General features: G+C 52.9%; 2 protein-coding genes across 3 annotated transcripts in view; one reads left to right on the top strand and one right to left on the bottom strand.

Annotated features, from left to right (window-relative positions):
- The first annotated feature begins 5,535 nt into the window (after positions 1–5,535).
- Positions 5,536–15,520, top strand: CHRNA2 (cholinergic receptor nicotinic alpha 2 subunit). Its single transcript, XM_061199441.1, has 6 exons — positions 5,536–5,806; positions 6,791–6,942; positions 7,381–7,425; positions 10,092–10,201; positions 13,190–14,198; positions 15,395–15,520. Exons 1-6 carry the CDS (start codon positions 5,536–5,538, stop codon positions 15,518–15,520), a joined length of 1,713 nt encoding a protein of 570 aa, XP_061055424.1.
- A 1,858-nt stretch (positions 15,521–17,378) lies between these two features.
- PTK2B (protein tyrosine kinase 2 beta) overlaps positions 17,379–19,000 on the bottom strand; it is a 128,295-nt gene continuing 126,673 nt past the window's right edge. For both annotated transcript variants that reach the window (XM_061200723.1, XM_061200724.1), the window contains exon 31: positions 17,379–18,433. In XM_061200723.1, the coding sequence (XP_061056706.1) occupies positions 18,218–18,433 (216 nt within the window). In that variant the 3' untranslated portion in view covers positions 17,379–18,217. The remainder of the gene's footprint in view (positions 18,434–19,000) is intronic.

Raw genomic sequence — 19,000 nt, 5'->3', positions numbered from 1 at the left:
TCCGACTCTAACCTTTTACAATGATGAAGGCTGTGCCTGCCTTCTTTTCTTCCTTATTTTGTTAATCTATTTTATTTTCTGCCCACTCCATTACTTTATATGCAGTATGCTTTTGATGGACTTTATGGTTTATTCCATAAGAAACAGAATTTCAAGACGACATTGTGTCAGGATTAGAGCAAGAAAGTGCATTGTCTAGAGAGGCAAGACTTGGAGCTAACTGGAGTAACTGACGAGACGTAAGACTTCGTCCCTTTGGGGTTACGATGAGCTCTTTTGTGTCTGTGAGGAATGGCTGTCTTGTGTTAGTGCTCTAACTATGTTTTCTTAGATTCACTATTGGTCGGTTTGGCATCCATTACAAACAAGGCAACTAATGGCCAAAGTTGTTTACATCTTCCCAGTGATCCAGCCTTCATGGGAGTACAGACATCATATTAGAAACCCTCCAGCCAATCTCAAGTCCACACCCCCAGCCATCTCCTTTACCTCTCTCTCACACCGGGCCAATATTTCCCCTGCACTGAATCCCCCCAGGGCCAGGTACTGCACCACTGGAGACCACCCCTATACCCACAGCCCACCAAAATTATTCAAACTATCCAGTCCTAGGCTGCTTACCCTGTCCTGCCTTACCTTCCCTACAGAAACTCCAATACATACTCTGGGCCATGCTTTCTCCTTTGCCCTTCCTGCCCTCTCTCTGGCCCATGTGCTTCCCCATGTGGCCCTACGTGACATGCCATGATTCCTGCTTCTGGGGATCTGTGAGTATAAACTTCTGCCTCTGTGACAATCATTCCCGTGTCTGCATGTCTTACCATACCTGATTAAAACAAATTCTGGGTACACATTTTAGAACAGAATGGGTAGGTGTAAGCATTTGTTTCAAAGTGTAATTATGGGGCTTCCCTGGTGGCGCAGTGGTTGAGAATCTGCCTGCCAATGCGGGGGACACGGGTTCGAGCCCTGGTCTGGGAGGATCCCACATGCCGCGGAGCAACTGGGCCCGTGAGCCACAATTACTGAGCCTGCGCGTCTGGAGCCTGTGCTCCGCAACAAGAGAGGCCGCAATAGCTAGAGGCCCGCGCACCGCGATGAGGAGTGGCCCCCGCTCGCCGCAACTACAGAAGGCCCTCGCACAGAAACGAAGACCCAACAAAGCCATAAATAAATAAATAAATAAATAATTTTAAAAAAAAGTGTAATTATGGAAAGTTGGGTGTGCATTGGTGGGAGGAGCCAAAGAGCAAGATTTGCGGGAGTTTCCCAGCATTTAGACTCCTTTCAAATATTCTGGGAAAGTTCCCACCTTGAATGTGGCAGAAGCCACCCTTCACATAGAAGCTCAAAACACCGGATTCCTGCGTCCTCAGCCTTCCATGCATTTAGTTCATGAGTACATGATTAATCAGATGCGTTTATCCTGACCTTTGTATTGAGAGCTAGTGACACAATGAGGTAGGAATAGAGGAGAATTAATTCTGGCAGCAGCAGAAGTGGCTGGTTTCCAGGGACAGCAGTGACAGCAGTACCAGTGACAGACGGTGCAAGGTTTTGCATCCATTTCTGCAGCAACAGGGCCCACTATGCCGGTAATGGCTTGTGATTTGGGCTTTAGCCCGGCTGGTGTTTCCCTTGCTCTCACCTGTGCTCCAAGGGGGTTCTCCAGCTTTGTAAGTACACCTGTGAACTTCCCATTGCCCTTTAATAAAATCATTTTCTGCTTAAATTAATCAATAGATTTTTATTGCTCAAACCAAAGACCCTGACTGATACAATCTATTATTTTCCCTTTTCCTTCCCTCTTTCCTTCCTTCCTTCCCCCCTCCCTTCCTTCCTTCCTTCCTTCCTCCTATCTTTCTCTCTGTATGCATTTAATACTTGCATAACTTTATATACACACAGATATACATATATACCAATATGAAAGTACATATGGTAAAATATTAACGTTTGTTAATTCTGGATAGTGGGAATGTTGGTGGTTACTTTTATGTGTTTTAATATTCTCAAAAGATAATACTAGCAATCATATACACATGAGTAAATATATGCACATATATATCATATTTCTATATATCACACATATATATCGGGTTGGCCAAAAAGTTCGTTTGGGTTTTCTAAAGATCTTACAAAAGCCGAACGATCTTTTTAGCCAACCAATATTTACATACGTACACATATATATCATGTATTATTTCAGTTTTCTAAGCCCTTTATTTATACTAACTCATTTACTCCTCATTACAGGCTTATGAAGTGGAGCCAGTATTCATATCCTCCTTTTACATATGAGGAAACTGAGGCACAGAAATCTCTAGAGACCTGTCCAAAACCACACAACTTTAAAGGAGCAGAGCCAGAAGTTAAACCCTGGCAGTCATGTCCTGCATCCTTGGCTTTTAACAATATGTGGGAGATGAGATAGCAAGGTGCAGACCCCAGAGTGTTTTTAGGATGGAGGATGAGCTTCCTTATGGGCTGAGGGGAAGGAACAAGCGAGAGGGAGAGGAAGAGCCGGGCGACATTTGATAGATGGGGCCACCATCAGGATCACAGGGCCACGCTTCGCCACGCACAGCAGGAGGAAGAGGACTGCTGATTTGATGCGGGCGACAAGGAGGCAAAGGGTCAATTTATGGTTTGAAGGAAGGTGAACTTCCTTATCTGGGAAATTGAAGGCAAGGTCACCAGCAAGGAGGTCGAGGAGGAAATAGGCAAGCTGCAGCCAAACCAGGCGGCAGCACGAGGGAGCCGGGGTCCTGCAGGAGGCTGGCTGCGGGGAGCAGGGGCTCCTCCAGGGGAGAAGGGGAAGAAGAGAACTGCAGGCTGTGGACTGGAGGCTCTGTCCTTAGTCCTATTTTACCCAAAACTGTACTGCTCTGTCGACAGACAGACCCAGGAGATTCCCCATCTATGGGTGAGGTTGGGGGACCCAGGAAGTGATCCTGGAGCGCAGGATCCTTCAGAGCAAAGAACGAAGCATCTTCGTAACCAGACAGAGGGCAAGCAGTCTGCTGTCGGTCCCTGCTAGACAAGGACTAGATAGTCACAGGCTCTTCCTCCTTCCCTCCAGCGAGGGTGTGTGTGTGTGTGTGTGTGAGTGTGTGTGAGTGTGTGTGTGTGTGTGTGAGAGAGAGAGAGAGGGAATATGAGCGTCCGTCTGTGTGCCTGCCAAGCTGGCAGTCCCTCCCGTGGACCCGCCTGCCTCTTACCTGCAGAAGCATCCGTGCCAGGCTCTCCGTGCTGTCCTCCTCAGCAGGACCTGCATGCAGCTTCTCCGGTCACCAGAGCTGGGAGCCTGGGCACAGCAGCCTGTCTTCAGAACTTGTCCAGTCCTCCCCAGGAAGCCAACCTGACTCTCAGCGTCAGGTCTCCCTCATCCGCCAAGGCATGTCCTGTCCCAGCATCTGTTTGACCAGGAAATGAAGACACCCAGCTGTGCTCTGCACCTGCCTTTCCATTCTGGGGCGACTTTGGTCAGCTGACCAGGACCTCCAAGCCAGGCTGGTACTCTGTTCTTTGAATGGCTTGTCTTCTGTGGTCACAGGTAAGAAAGGTGCCCCCGAGCTTGTGTTGGGGACGTTGTGAGGGCGGTTCAAAGTTATATGAGCAGATTAGCAGCTTCTGGGTACTTAGGAGGGAGGTATGTCAGAATGCTGGAAGTTGCCTGCTTCTAGAAAAATGTTAGTCTTTTGGTTGTCCCTGCTGGGGCTGTTCAGAGCCCAGTGACAGTCACCCCCTCCCACTGGTGAGGGCGGCTCCATCTCAGGAGTTATTGGCTTTACTTTATTGAATCTGCTTCTATGTCTTTATTACCACTATTCCTCTTTTGTCATTTATTTATTCACTCAGTAAATACTCTACATGCTTTAACAAAGGCTAACACACATCAGTTGTATTCACTGACTTGGAAGATAGCAAGTTCTTCATTGCTGGGTTTTTTCTGAGGCTGGAATTTGTGGAGGAAAATGATCAGCTGGTGCGGTAATCCAAATGACCTTTAAGATTCCACCCAACCTTGAGATGGCAAGCTTCTGCGATTAATTGATGTATTGAGCAGATCAAATATAAAAGCTAGAAATAGGCTCTCTCTTCCCTAAGCACCTCTGATGAAATTATTTGGAAGAAAAGACACTGTCATTTCCTCAATGATTTGAAATGATTTGGAAGAAAAGACACTGTCATTTCCTCAATCAAGAGACTTTCTTTGGGGTGTTGACAGTTATGGGAGAGCAATGACTCCCAGGCTTGGGATTATGCCAGATGGCGGAGAAGTGTGGGGTGAAATCGAAGCAGGTTTTATGGAGAAGGTGGGGCTTGTGAAAAGAACAGAATGGGGGTGAGAAGTTGAAAACCATCTGCAGTAGGAAGATGGACAAAGAAGTCAGCCCACATCACCTTGACTTCAATGGAACCAGGATTCAGGATGTGGGCAAAAGAGGCTGACCTGAGTTGGGGTATGGGGCACGGGATGGTCTGGATACACTGGTACATTGCAGCGATACAAGCACAGTGAGGATATTGGCGTCTGAGCCCTTTACATATGCAATATTTTTTGTACAGGTTTCCCTGAGAGCTCCATTCACCCAGACCCACTTTACAAACAGAGACATCAGCCCGCAGACACCACCGCCCCCCGCCCCCGAACCTGCCAATCCAGCCACTTAGAGGATCAAAGGGTCCAGGACTCTTCCTCTTTCAATAGCCTTCTAACAAGAGGTGGAAGTTTAATCACTGTCAAATACCTGGAAGAATTTCTCCTTTGGTTTCCGGTGACAAATTAATGAAATTATCATAGTGGGCTAATTACAAGGGATGCAAATTTGAAGCATCTTGCAGGAATTTGTCCGCTGGAGTCAGTTCAGTCTCATTTGCACATTCTTCCAGAGGGTCCAGGATGTCTCTGGTTGGATATTTATACGATGCAAGTTCAGCATGCCTGGACTTCTATTTCTTTTCCCCCTGTTCTCACTAATGGGGAAAAAAAAACCATGCTTTTATTTAGTGCCCTTGAGTGAAAGGTGAAACAGATTATAGCCTTGGGATTTGTGCACGTGATGTCAGTTGGAAGGAGAGGTGAGTGAAGCTGCACACAGAGGAACCTCTTAGAACCTTGGATCCAGGTGAGCCTGGATTTGGGGTAGGGCACCTGTACCTTGTCACCACCTGTCTGCCACAGACCTCAGTCATGATCGTGGCTGAGCAATGACAGTCATGGTGCTAAGATCTATAAAACACAGGCGAGTACTGGCTGAGTTGCCCATACAAAATTATCCTTCTAGTTGGCACCACTGAGTAGCACTTGAACACGTTTTAGTTTAGAAGCTGAAGATGTGAGCTTGAATTCCGACTTCATAGCTTTTTAACTATGTGGCTTGGGCAAATCAGTCAACTTTTCTGAACATCAGCATTTTTAAAATTTAAATAAAAGAGATAATAATAACCCTTCCCCATACCTTCCTAGGGGTGATGGGAGGCCCAAATGAGGTCAAAGGTGTGAGGCACGAAGGTTCACTTGTGTCAAAGATGCATCATCCTAAGAACCCTTTCTTGGGCTCACTCAGGCTTGGCAGTCAGAGGGAGCCACGTGGAATCCCCAGGGAGCTCTGCCGTGCCAGCTCCCCAGGCCCTGCTGGGGAAGCGGTCCGAGGTTCAACCCACAGCCAAGGCCCGTCCTGCCCTCCTTCTGATGTCCAGCGGCAGCCAGACCCCTCCTCTGAAGCCATGGGCCCCGCCCGCCCTGCACTCCCGTCCACGACAAAGCTCGGGCTGTGGTGGCTTTTTCTGATCCCGGCAGGTGAGTGGGGATGGTCCCTAGGGCATCCTGTCACACCTGTGAGCTCACACATGCCTCAGGGAGGAAACTCCTGCAAGTGGGCTGGTGGCAACCGCCAGAGTCGAAGGGGAAGTAGCTGTTCCACCGCGGGAAGGTGGGGGGGGGCGATCGCTGCGTCACCTGAACCTCCCCGAGTCGCAGTGCTCCCCATGTGCAAAATGCCAACTGCACTGTGACCCTCCCAGGGCTATTGTGTGGTGACCTGGAATGAGAGCCTGTGACTAGCGCCTGGGATACCGTAGCACACGGCAGCTGTTCTTATCGATGTTCTGAATTTTAGAGCAGTAGTTCTCGACCTGCTCAGGCAGGAGAACCCTGAAGAGGTGAAGCTGTTTGCAGAACACGGTGAAATCAGACACGGATGATTCCATCAGACAACTGGGGACACTTTGCCCAGCTGATGAGAAGGAGCAAATGCCTGTGGTTTGAGGATAAACAGGCGAGATGCTCCAAATGGAAGAGAATTTCATGGTTAGCATTAGTGGTTCATTACAAGAGGATGGGAGTGAAAGTTCCCGGGGCCAGGTTCACGATGACACGTGAAGCCCTTACCCCTGCAGCTCACCCCACACAATCGGGCGTCTCCCCCACGTTGTGTCCCTTGGGGCTCCCCAGTTCCAGGCTGGATTTCATCCCCTGTCTGACTTCTTCCCACTGCTCTGCACCCCTCTCAGCACTTGTTTTCACCCCTTATCCATCAGTCACAGAGTAACTGACATTTCTTGAGCACCAACCATGTGCTCGTTGCTTTGTAAGCTCTAACAGACATGATTATATTTCCTCCTCGACAGTGTTTTGAAATAGGTTCTGGATTAGTGTGCCCATTTTGCAGATGAGGAAACTGAGGCTCAGTGAGGTTAAGTGGCTCTGATTGGACAGGAGAGGGAGCCAAGCGCCCAGCACCACGGACTCCCGGAGACCCCTCTCTCCCCTCCTGTCCCACAGCATCCGTGCAACAGGCCTCTCCCACCCAAGCCGAGGACCGCCTCTTCCAACACCTCTTTAGGGGCTACAACCGCTGGACGAGGCCGGTGCCCAACACCTCAGACGTGGTGATCGTGCACTTCGGGCTGTCCATAGCCCAGCTCATTGATGTGGTGCGTCTGTCCTACCATCCTTTGCCCCCTTGGGATCAGCCCCAGGCATGGGCCCCTTTCTGGGGCTCCTCGTCCCTCCCCAGCCCCAGCCCTCCCAGCCCACCTCAGTCAGAGCATCACCCCTCGGAGCCTGGGGATGCTCCATCTCCCTCCCGCTCTCAGCCCTGAAACCCCTCCTGGGAGGGCGTTGACCGGCAGCAGTGGGTTTTCTAAATGTCCTGCCCCTGCTTGTTCCACCTGACATAAGCCCAGAGGACCCAGTGGAGATAATCTGAGTGAGGGTGGCAGTGTCAGGAGGGGTGGTGGGTTGGCTGGGCTTGCGGTGTCACCTAAGAGGTTCTCTGGTGAGTGGGGGGCCTGAATAAGCCCCTCCTACTCTACCTTGTTTTCTGGGGCTCGTTCATCACTCTAATTGCTTTCTTTCCCGCTACCGGCCAGGATGAGAAGAACCAAATGATGACCACCAAAGTCTGGCTAAAGCAGGTGAGGGCCCCTCCCCCGGGCAAGACAGGAGCGGGGTGGGAACCCACAGACCCCAGCCCCTCCCAGGACTCTTCCACTAGAAGCATGATTCTGAATTTACCTTTTGCCTGAGTTGCCACTCAGGATGTTCCCAAGGCCAGCCAACTGCAGACTGCTTCTCGTGAGGGGCTGTGCTCTTGTGCGGCCAGGCTCTGTCCAGCACCTGAGAATGTCACCTACAAGAGCCACGTGGTCCCCTTTCTGGGACTGGGCATTGCCTACGTCCCTGCTACCGTTTGCAGATCAGCTCACCGAGTCATCACCGAAAACCATGCGAGGTTTAATTCTGCCCGTTTTACAGCTGAGGAAAACAGAAGCAGAGGGCAGCTGGTTTGGACAGGGTGGCCCAGGTGTGCCCCACTCAGAACCCCAGGCTCCTTCTGCAGGAGAACGCTGAGGGTTCTGTGTCTATGCTGCCTAACAAGCTACCCCAAAACTCACTGGCTTAAAGCAACTGACAGTTTATTACATCTTTAGTTTTTATGACTAGGAGTTTTAGTGGTTTCTTCTGCTTTGCACGGGGACTCCTGGGGTTACTTGGTGGCATTTGGCTGGTGGCTGGTCTGCTCTGGAGGGTCCAAGATGGTTTCACTCACAGGTTCATCCCTCAGCAGAGATGTCTGGAAGGCTCTGGAAGGTTCTGGAAGCCAGGCCCAGCTGGGCTCTTCTCCTCCAGGCACTTTCAGGGTCTCTCTGCCTGTTCTCTCCAGTAGGAGAGTTTGGACTCCTCACCTGACGGCCCAGGGACCCCAGAGCGAGGGTCCCAAGAGACAGGAAATGAAGTTGTTGTCTCTTAACCAGAAACTGGCTCAGCACCAATCCTGGCCAATGGATGGGTAGCCCTCTTTGATGTGCCATTCTTGGGGCAGAACTTGGGGGCACAGGCTTTATAACAGCCTGAATATATTCTCTCCTCTTTACAGATGAGGTGCAGAGCCATGAAGGGACTTGGGAAGCCATAGCAGTGCAAGGGTCAGACCTAGAACCTGGGTGGCCATAATTGTCCCCATAGGTCAGTTACCTAGGCTTCAGGGACTGGAGTAGGGAGGAGAGGAAGGAGCACTGGAGCAGGAGTCAGGCCAGCCAGCACCGCCTCTGATTAGCCTGTGATACCATGCAAGTTAGTCTCAGAGCCTCACTTTGCTCATCTGTAAAATGGGGACAATATAATCTATTGCCGATTAATATAACACAACTTGGTGTGGATGCCCCCCAAATGTTGGTTGAACCTGAAAACTTAACAGACAATGGACTGGGGGAAGGGGGTACATTTATGAAGACCAATCCCTTTCAAAATTATTCCTCAATGTCCTGAGAAATCCTGACAATTTTAGCAACATTTTTATCTTTCCTACTTTGCAAGTCTGGCCCCTCTCTCTGCCTAAGCCTTCCCCTACAGAAAATCAATCAGCACCACTGCTGGGCCAGCATCTTCCCAGGTGTGGTTTCGGTACCAACAGCAGTTTTGTGAGATGATTTTAGTTGGCTCGCAAACCTTTTTTTAAAATAGTCATATATTTCTATTTTAGTGGATGGTTTCAAGCGCTGTGGGTTTTCCAGTTATTTCAGTGATGTAAAATTCAAAAATGTATGTAGGTTTAAAAATAATGAACTAATTTAAAGGAAAATACTAAGTAAATGCTAATATAGGCAGTGCAAATATATTGGCAAAAATTATGAAGCTGGGACTTGAGTGCTTGAAGTTTGTGAACCATCGGGCTGGATCAGTGCTTTTCCTCTCATGTGCCTGCTTCCTGCAAACACTCCTGTTTCCCTTACTTCTTCCTGGATCCCTAGCCAGTTGATGTGTTTGTGTAAATGTTACACGACTATCCTTAGAGGGGAAAAGGCACCACGCATGGAGACTTTTCAAGGGCACGTCACTGCCCTATTTTAGTGCAAATGCACAAAAGCAAAATGGCCCCTAGAATTAGGGCAAGTTTGGAGACAGGGAAGGCTGGGTTCAAGCCCCAGTGCTGCCACTTATTGACAGAGTACCCTCTAAGCCTCACTTGAGAAAACAGATTCGCTTGGACCAGCCGGTGGAAACAGGGCTCCTAGGGGGCGCTCTAGAGCACAGTTGGAAATCCACTGGGTGACTCCCCTTTCTCAGCTGTGTAACTGATAAAGGGGTTGTTTTACCCCTCTTGTCCTCAGTTTCCTTATCTGTTAGATGGGGAAATACTTCCACCTGCTCTGCACTCTTTGCCCGGCTGTCCCATTGAGGGTCTTCCTAGACAGAGGGTGTGAAAAACCTTTGTGAACTGTGATGCACTAAAAAATGTTACTACGAATGAGTGAGGCTGCTTGCCGGGGTCGTCCAGCTAGGGAGTGGCAGAACAGAGGCGGGACTAGGGTGACCCGTCCTCCAGATGTGCCCGGGACTTTGAGTACATGAGTGGGGGCAAAGCGAGGGCTAGATTATTTTAGACGGGACTCCCCGTTCCCATCTCGGGGCCCTTTCCGGGCATCGCGGCCCTTTCTATTCTGTGGGGCTAGGTGAGGAGCTCCGGGTGGTCCGGGCGCTCCAGAATCCGGCTGCTGGGCGTCCCCAGGCTGCCCTAGGTTTGCCCCGAGGCTCCCTCCCCCGGCAGGGCTGCTGACCTGACTCCCCTCCCCACACACAGGAGTGGAACGACTACAAGCTGCGCTGGAACCCGGCCGATTTCGGCAACATCACATCCCTCCGTGTCCCTTCGGAAATGATCTGGATCCCCGACATCGTCCTCTACAACAAGTAGGAAACGGCTGGGGTTGTGGAGGCCCCTTGGGACCCCTGAGACAGGAGGTTCCCTGCGAGGGGCGGGTAACGTGAGGCTAGGCTGTGTTGGACTTGGGAAGTGCGCCCCCTTGTGTCCAAGCTGCGTGGCCTTCCTTTCAACTTCTGGTTTGCTCATCCTCGCCGCACCACCTTTTCTCTTGATTCCCTTATTTCTTTCATCTTGTCCTCTCACTCATACACCCAAAATTTATTGAGCACCTACTGCATATCAGTGCCTGCGCTGTGCTACTGGGACACAGCTGTGCCAACACTGAGCATTATTTGAAAAATATGATTGGTGCAGGCTGTGAAAACAATGCCTAAGTTTTGGAGTTTTGCAGGATGGCATTATTGTTGGAACAGGTAAGCAGCATCCCAGGGTAACAACTTTGAAGGGAGCAAGCATGGGTATTTTAAAAAATATTATTTATAGTTGCCCTGTATTCAAAACCAAAGAGGACCAATCTTTGAACATAATGACTAGAAGTTAGTAAAAGGCAGGGGAGTCTAAAGAGAGCCCCAGAGGACCAAGTCGGTTTTTTTTTAATAGAAGATATAAAGAGCTATAATTTCATTCATGTTTGGCATGATGTTTGTCTAAAAATATTTTCTGAAGTGGGGCTCTAGGGAGCACTAGTTCCTGGAGATATGAATAGGTATGAAAAATAGTTCTGTGGTCAAATAATTTTAGATAACATTGTATGTCATTAAAACCCTTTCTGCACCCCAGCCCCAGTCCTTTGGAAAATGTCATTTTAAATGTTGTTAGAACTTGTACAGACCAGAAACCCCTTTAGCCCAGCATTTCCCAATTCATTTGACCCACATTTAGAAAAGGTATTTTTAAACAATAGAATAAAGGGAAACAGATCCACTTCTGAAGTTAGGTGTCTCCAGATAGGTCAGAGGGGGGTGACAGTGATCCCTTTACATTGCCCAGTCCTGGTCAGGCCCAAAGCCCTGTCATCTGAGCCATCTCTGTAAACACACATTCAGCATGAATTACCTGCAAGGTCTAACATTGCCACTGGACTCACGGACCCCTCACCCCATATCTGCACCCAGGATCTCTCTAGTTTCTGTTTCCTGTGCACCTGGCAGAGGGCAGGAGCAAAGTCCTAGCATCAGATAGGACCCAGAGTTTTAGGATTGCCAATAAGGCTTTGGCCAGTGTTACTTGATTATAACAGGAAATTCTTTTGATAGGACAAAAGTTCAAACCAAATTCTTGCAGACATTTAAAGAAGGGTATCTCCTCCACCCACTCCACTCCAGGTTAAGAAGACCAGGGGAATTGCTTCTTTCCTTCCTCAAAATGGGGGCACATGTTGCCATCTAGTGGTGCTTCTGTATGATGACAAAAATGCCTTAAAAATTTTTTTTTTAAACTTTTGCCCTGATCTGTTTGTGACTCCCTTTCAAAGTTCCGGTTTCCAACCTGCCTAACTCTCTATCCTGGAACTACTTCAAGGGAAAGAAGTCTCTCTTCCTGTGTATTCTTTTTTTTTTTTTAATTTTATTTATTTTTGGCTGCATTGGGTCTTCGTTGCTGCACGCGGGCCTTCTCTATTTGCAGAGAGCGGGGGCTTCTCATTGCGGTGGAGGAGCACGGGGTCCAGGCACGCAGGCTTCAGTAGTCGTGGCACGTGGGCTCAGTAGTTGTGGCTCACAAGCTTAGTTGCTCCCTGGCATGTGGGATCTTACCGGACCAGGGCTCGAACCTGTGTCCCCTGCATTGGCAGGCGGATTCTTAACCACTGCACCACCAGGGAAGTCCCTCTTCTTGTGTATTCTTCTGGTTCCCCTGTCTTTAGGATTGACCGTGGGAACTGGAGAGGGAGGGAAGGCGGGGGCTAAGAGCTCACTGCGCCACCTCGCAGGGGGAAATCGGACTCAGGCCCGACTGGTCACCGCTGTTCCAGTGTCCCCTGCGTCCTCATGGGCCCTTAGATGCCTTAAGGGCCCTCACGACGCCCACTCGGGCCTCGCCCTCACTCACGCCCCGCCCCCAACTCGGCCCAGCAGCTCTTCCAGTCCAAACACACACTGTGAGTTTTATCCTTTCCCTCCTCTGTTCCTTGTTCTGCGGATGCTCTGCTGGTCCGCTCTCCACCCCCAGCTTTCTGCCAAATCCTACCATCCATCAAGGCTTTGCTAAAATGGCATTGTGCGTGGTGACCCTGCTCACCGGAAGCGGGTTCCCCCCAGTAGTTATAATGCTGCTGCCAAACCGCCTGCCTAGCGTTGTAGGTGTTCAGGCCTGCGTCTCATTTCCTTGTGGTTCCCTAAGGGCAGGCATGAGTCTCCCCTCCACCAACAGCTCCTGCAGAGGCCCCAGTGGGTGCGGCTGGCTCAGAAATGCAGGTTGAAGGAAGACGGATGGCGTCTTCCTTCACCAGCAAAGATGTCAGGTGTCTTCTGAGCAGGGAAGTAAAAATCTCAGGTGTAAATGACATGACCCCCAGCAGAGGGGCTTACTCACCATCTGCAGGGGTGGCGGGGTGGAGGAGAGAAAAAATACTCATATAAACAATCACTCTAAAATGTTAAATGAATACAAACAGGCCATCAAACTACATATATACCACATGATCACAAAAACGTAAAAATGCTATATGTGTTATCTAGATGACAATCAAATATATATGAGATATAGATATATCTCATATATGTATAGATATAGATCTATAACATCAAAACGTTAATAGTGGTTATTTTTAAAATTCTTGGTACTTTCCTGTATTCTTAAAAATTCCTAGTTTTGTAATTAAAAAGATGGTGTTTGAAAGACAACTCAGGTAGCTCTAGATGTCTGTGTGCTGGGGAGTCTTACTTGCACAAATCCCAACAACTTGGCCCGGTCCGGCTGTGTTATTGGGGTCCCCCTGCTGAGGGTTATCTGGAGCAGTCTGGCTTGGGTGCCTGGGGTGCGCAGGGTCCCCCCAACGCCTCTCCTCTCCGCAGTGCAGATGGGGAGTTCGTGGTGACCCACATGACCAAGGCCCACCTCTTCTCCTCGGGCACCGTGCACTGGGTACCGCCCGCCATCTACAAGAGCTCCTGCAGCATGGACGTCACCTTCTTCCCCTTCGACCAGCAGAACTGCAAGATGAAGTTCGGCTCCTGGTCGTATGACAAGGCCAAGATCGACCTGGTGCAGACGGAGCAGACGGTAGACCTCAAGGACTACTGGGAGAGCGGCGAGTGGGCCATCGTCAACGCCACAGGCACCTACAACACCAAGAAGTATGACTGCTGCGCCGAGATCTACCCTGATGTCACCTACTACTTCGTCATCCGGCGCCTGCCGCTCTTCTACACCATCAACCTCATCATCCCCTGCCTGCTCATCTCCTGCCTCACGGTGCTCGTCTTCTACCTGCCCTCCGACTGCGGCGAGAAGATCACGCTCTGCATCTCCGTGCTGCTCTCGCTCACCGTCTTCCTGCTGCTCATCACCGAGATCATCCCGTCCACCTCGCTGGTCATCCCGCTCATCAGCGAGTACCTGCTCTTCACCATGATCTTCGTCACCCTCTCCATCGTCATCACCGTCTTCGTCCTCAACGTGCACCACCGCTCCGCCAGCACCCACAACATGCCCCACTGGGTGCGGGTGGCCTTTCTGGGCTGCGTGTCCCGGTGGCTTCTGATAAGCCGGCCCCTGCCACCCTTGGAGCTCCGCGACCCCCCAGATCTGAAGCTCTGCCCCTCCTACCGCTGGCTGGAGACCAACGTGGATGCGGAGGAGAGGGAGGAGGAGGAGGAAGGCAGATGGGCATGTGTGGGTCATTCGTCCCCCTTCACAGGTGTCCCTTACAGCCATGGTGGTCTGCACCCAGGGACCTCGGGTCCCAAGGCGGAGGCCCAGTTGCCGGAGGGTGGGCTCCTGCTGTCACCTCGCATACAGAAAGCACTGGAGGGCGTGTGCTATATTGCCGATCACCTGCGGGCCGAGGATGCTGACTCCTCAGTGAGTGGGGGCTGGGTGAGGGGCCCGTCCCCTGGGTGACTCCACTAGCCTAGTAGGGAGCCATCCCTCCAGGGTGTCAGCTTGGGTCAACCCAGGCTCCTCCATGAGAACCCATCTCCCTTAGTCATGGCCTTGGAGTCTGGAATGAATTGTGATGGAGAATGTCTAGCTGGCAGCTCTGAAAACGTTTATTGGGTAGGTGGCAGAATAGCAATGAGAATGTCCCCGCTCAGCCTAACTGGGAGACACAGGACAGAGATGGAGGGGGTCTCCCCACGCCATCCTCACGCAGGCCATTTCCCACCATTGCCCGTAGGCGGTGGGGGGGGGGGAGGAGTGGGGGGAGGGGGAGGGAACTCATCAGGAGGCCCCAAACAATCCAGCCTCCCCCTTTGTCCTGACGGGCTCCTCCTCCTTCCTGTTCTGGGCTCTGGGCATTTTGTGAACTTCACTATTCACTCACAAACACTGAGGAAGCTTGGATGGGCCTGTGGGCTCCCCTCCCCCGCCCCCTGCTGTGTCCTGCATTATTAGGTAAGCAAGCCACTGCCCAGGGTCACAGAATCCTTCTTATCAACTTAGGGAAGGATGAAAGGCCAGGAGGTTATTACTGGGTGGCCTTGCTGAGTAGATAAGACAAATTAATTGTTATCTAATCCGGGAGCAGCTAGGAATCCAGATCCACTTGCCTGGGCTGTAGGCCCCAATTCCATAAAGCCCCTACCCCCTTGCAAACACCACCCCGCCCTTCCCTGGGCCACACCTACCCTCACCTACCCCCCCAGCGGGTGGGTGAGTGGGTCGGGAGGCAACATGGGGGCCCAAAGTCTTCACCATTTTGTAACTTCTGAGTGTTGCATTTAAATCACTGCAAGCCCCCTGGGAGGGTCCATGCCCCTGGGTGATTCTAGAACCTTCTGGGTCCCTCCAGCCTCCCTTACCTGGAACTTGAGAGCCTATGGAAAGGCTCTGGGCTATTGTCATTGGGGTGGTATAGGATGGGAATCGCTAGGAGAGGGCTGTTTGAGTCTTGAGACATCCCTGTTTACCGCCCCCCCCCCCACCCCGCTCCTTAGCTCCCAAGGTCTCAGTGGGGTCACCGCTGTCCCCAGTGCCATTCTTACAGAGGCTGCGCATGGGCGGGACACCTCCCCTTTCCCAAGGCCTCGGTCACTGTGCGCCCATCTCCCCTGCAGGTGAAGGAAGACTGGAGGTATGTGGCCATGGTCATCGATAGGATATTCCTCTGGTTGTTTATCCTCGTTTGCTTCCTGGGGACCATCGGACTCTTTCTCCCTCCGTTCCTAGCTGGAATGATCTGATGCCACATCGCCTGCTTTGGCCCAGACGTGGCATAGCTGACCGTCTTTAACAGCTGCCGCCTCTGGAGTACGCCTTTGGGGTCAACACCATCCAACTACAGGTGCCTTTCCATGGCGTCCGGACATGGAAGTCTTCTTGGAATGATTCACTTGACATTATTGTACTTTGTGCTGAGAATCTGCTGGGCACGGAGCCCTGTTTGGATGCTGAAGAGCTGGGCCAAAAGGAACTTGCTCTGCACAAGGTTACGACATGGTAATGACAACGTGAAGACTTATAAGATGCTCCTGGGATGCAGACTCTGAGGGATGCGGGTGGGGGGAACCCAGGGGTTGGGGAAGGGCCATGTGAGGAGGTTCAGACCTCAAAGGAGGGGTGTGTAGGGAGAGAGTGCCTCGGGGGGGGGGTGGAAGGGCTATGAACAACATTTGGGATTCAGGAACGAGCCCCAAAAGGCAGGGGAGACAGCCAGGCTGAGGTGGGCTTGAGGCTGGGGAACAGAGGGAGGAGGTTGGAAGGGGAAGAGGAGGAGCAGGGCCACAAGTGGGGCGGATGCAGGTAGCTGGGCCGTCCCACCCACCTGGAAGCTCTTGTGACAGCCCAGACTTCCCCCTACCTTTAGCCCCCGGCCTTCCCCGTTGCAGACCGGCTCAGCACCAGCCGGCCCTCCGAGAGGTGTGGCCGCACTGAGACTCCCCATCTTCAGGGGCGCTATCTGTCCTTCAATGCGCATGGACAAACCAGAAGGACACCTCCAGCCATTCCTGACCCAACTCAAGCCCGCGGTGCGCTCCCTCCCTCCCGCACAGGGTGAGTGGTGGTCGACCCCCAGGCGTCCAGGACTTTTGCTCTGAGGAGCTGAGAGGAATGAGCTGGATGGCTTTGGACCCCGAGACGTTGCAGGAACCCTTCCCTTCCCAGCCTGCCCGCCCTTCTTACCCGGAGCCCCGCGATGTCTTCTGACCGGCCCTGTGCAGCCTGTCCTGCCCCTTGGAATCCCGCAGTCCCTCGCCCTGAACTGAGAGGAGCTGCCGGCGGGATCGGGCCTCACCCCAGCACCGTCCAGCCCGAAGGCAGAACGTCAGCCCTAACAGATGCGGCACTGGGTCCTCCGGACAGGGTGGGGACCCTGGATGAGCAGCCAAGCAGGGCAAGCATCTAGTTCTCTCTGACCTTCGGAGTCCCCTCCTTCTAAGCCCCACTTGCTCTCCCTGACAGACCCCGGGGGACCCTGCCACAGCGGGCCCAGTCCTCCTGCCTCAGTTCTCTGCGAGACCCCCCACTCAGAGGCCATTCTGGTTTCTGGTTCCTCCTGCTCTGCGGACGCAGCTGCAACCTCCCCCGTCCTCCCCGCTGGCTCTCCTGGAGCAGTGGTGCTCCCAGACTGGACCTCCTGGTGCAGCGATGTTCCCTCTGGTTATTCTGTTTCCCACCCAATTGGCAAGTGAGTAAAGAGATCAAATAAAGCTGAAGGCCTGCTCAGTCAGCTGTGGGACCCCTCCCCAGCACCCCCGGGACCACCCCAGCCCCTCAGAGCCCTGGCTATTTGATGGCAGCTGGGAGAGTGCCATTGGCATCCCTGTGTGGCCCTGGAGGGGCTGCCTGGGACCCCACTGGAAAGTCGCCCTTGGCTCAGGTGCGGGGTGGGGGGGGGGGGGCAAAGGCCTGCGGCAAGCGCCTGACCCCGCGGCCCTGGCATCACCGCGTGCCCCGGGGGGTTGAGCCCTGGCTTCAGCTTTTGATCTTCGCCCAAAGTAAGCACAATCGATTCCTTCCAGGGCCGCGGCCGGAGGTCATCGTTACCCGCCCCGAAGGTCAAACAAACAAAACAATCAAACCACAAAGCAAATGGTACAATTTTAATTCATCCACAAGTCAAATAGAAAGAAGGTAAAAGAGTGTTCTACACAAACACAAGAACGGGAGGGAGGGAGTGGATGAGAAAGCGGGAGAGAAGACAAGTAAGAAGAGAGAAGGAAGGGACCAGGGAGGGAAGAACGGAAAGGGGGCGAGGAATGCGGGTCGCGCCCCAGTCCAGTTTGGCCTCGTCTCTCCCCTTCTCCCCTCTTGGCGCGTGGAAAACACAGCCTCCCGTGTCCCGACTCCCAGTAGCTTGTCCCTGGACTGTCCCAGGTCTCCCCTCAGGGGGACACACGGCTGCCAGTCCAGACCAAACGCACATTAAATAAATTCCACTATACACTGTACAAGAAAGCCAGGTCCCTCCCTCATGGCACCAGCCGCCCGCCTCCCCAGAGAGAGCCCCTCCCGGCCCCGCCCCCTGTGCACGGCGTGGGGCGGGGCTCCGTGGGCGGGGGAGGAAGGAGAAGGAAGAGCTTGGTTCCCCGCTGCGCTTTACACGATGCGTAAAGCCGGCGTGGCCGCAAGGGGCCCCCGCGTGACCCCCTCAGGCCAGGCAGCAGCGGCTGGCGGACAGCGGCCACGCTCCCTCTGAGCCCTCTTTGTCACGCCCTGCCGTCTGCAGCCCTGAGGCACCTCTGTCCAGCTGCGGCCTGAGCAGCACAGTCTGGGGGCGGGGTGGGGAGAGGGGATGTGCAAAATGGCAGGGGAAGAAGGACTCTCCTCGCCTGCCACCCCCCGGGGGGACCCACAGGACCGAAGGTCAGGCAGGGGCCGGGGCAGGGAGGGACACGGCGGGCGGGGGCGGAGACGCAGGCGGCGGGGCATTGCCCTCTTCACTCTGCCGGCGGCTGGGCCAGGTTGGCCAGAACCTTGGCCTGGTCCACAGCGTCCAGCAGGTTCTTGGCATCCACAGCCAGCGTGTGGGAGGCGGTGAGCATCTGCCGTTTGCACTCCTCACTCAGGGAGGTCACGGCGTTTTGCTGCGCCAGTCGCATCTTATTGATGAGCTCCGCCAGGTCCTTGTTGAGCAGTTTCTGGGTCCCCTCGATCTGTAGAAAGAGCACACGGGAGGGGCTGGGACCCTGAGGGGCTGCGACGTGCAGGCCGGGAGGATGGGGAAGCCACACGGGAGTCCACCTGGCGCTGGCCCAGGAAGTCGGACGTTCTCTGGGGGGCGGGTCTGACCTAGGCTTAGGCTGAATCCAAGGCCAGTGCGGGCTGGGGGCCAGGTCAGCAAGGACAGACACTGCGGGCACCCCAGGCCCCAGCCCGCCTACACCAGCCCCCTCCGATCCAGCCCCAGAGACCCTCCCTTTGTGCCATCATGCCCTCGTGCTGGCCCGACTTGGAGTGAATGGTCAGGGGTCAAGTGCATTCACTCATCTGGTAACTGTCTACCATCAAATCAAGAGATCAGGGACAGCGGTTTGGGCTGTAGGGTTTTATTTACCGCCATATCCCCATGCCTAGTGCACTGCTGAACATGTACTTGGCACTCAAGAGATATTTATCAAGTGAAATGAATGACTGGCGTTCTCAAGCCGGACAGGACAGCCTGGGCAGGGGCTCCTCTGGGTTCTTGCTGCCACCCAGAGGGAGCCCGGGAAATGCCCAGA

This window comes from Eubalaena glacialis, chromosome 9 (genome assembly GCF_028564815.1).
Source record: "Eubalaena glacialis isolate mEubGla1 chromosome 9, mEubGla1.1.hap2.+ XY, whole genome shotgun sequence".
Classification (NCBI taxonomy): Eukaryota; Metazoa; Chordata; class Mammalia; order Artiodactyla; family Balaenidae; genus Eubalaena; species Eubalaena glacialis.
This window is presented reverse-complemented; position numbering and strand designations above follow the sequence as displayed.

Bases quoted from the DNA above. Each gene is read 5' to 3' on its own strand.
- CHRNA2 (XM_061199441.1), top strand. From the start codon at position 5,536: ATGCATCATCCTAAGAACCCTTTCTTGGGCTCACTCAGGCTTGGCAGT. The intron at 5,807-6,790 runs GTGAGTGGGGAT...CCTGTCCCACAG, and splicing joins GCTTTTTCTGATCCCGGCAG to CATCCGTGCAACAGGCCTCT. The intron at 7,426-10,091 runs GTGAGGGCCCCT...CCCCACACACAG, and splicing joins CCAAAGTCTGGCTAAAGCAG to GAGTGGAACGACTACAAGCT.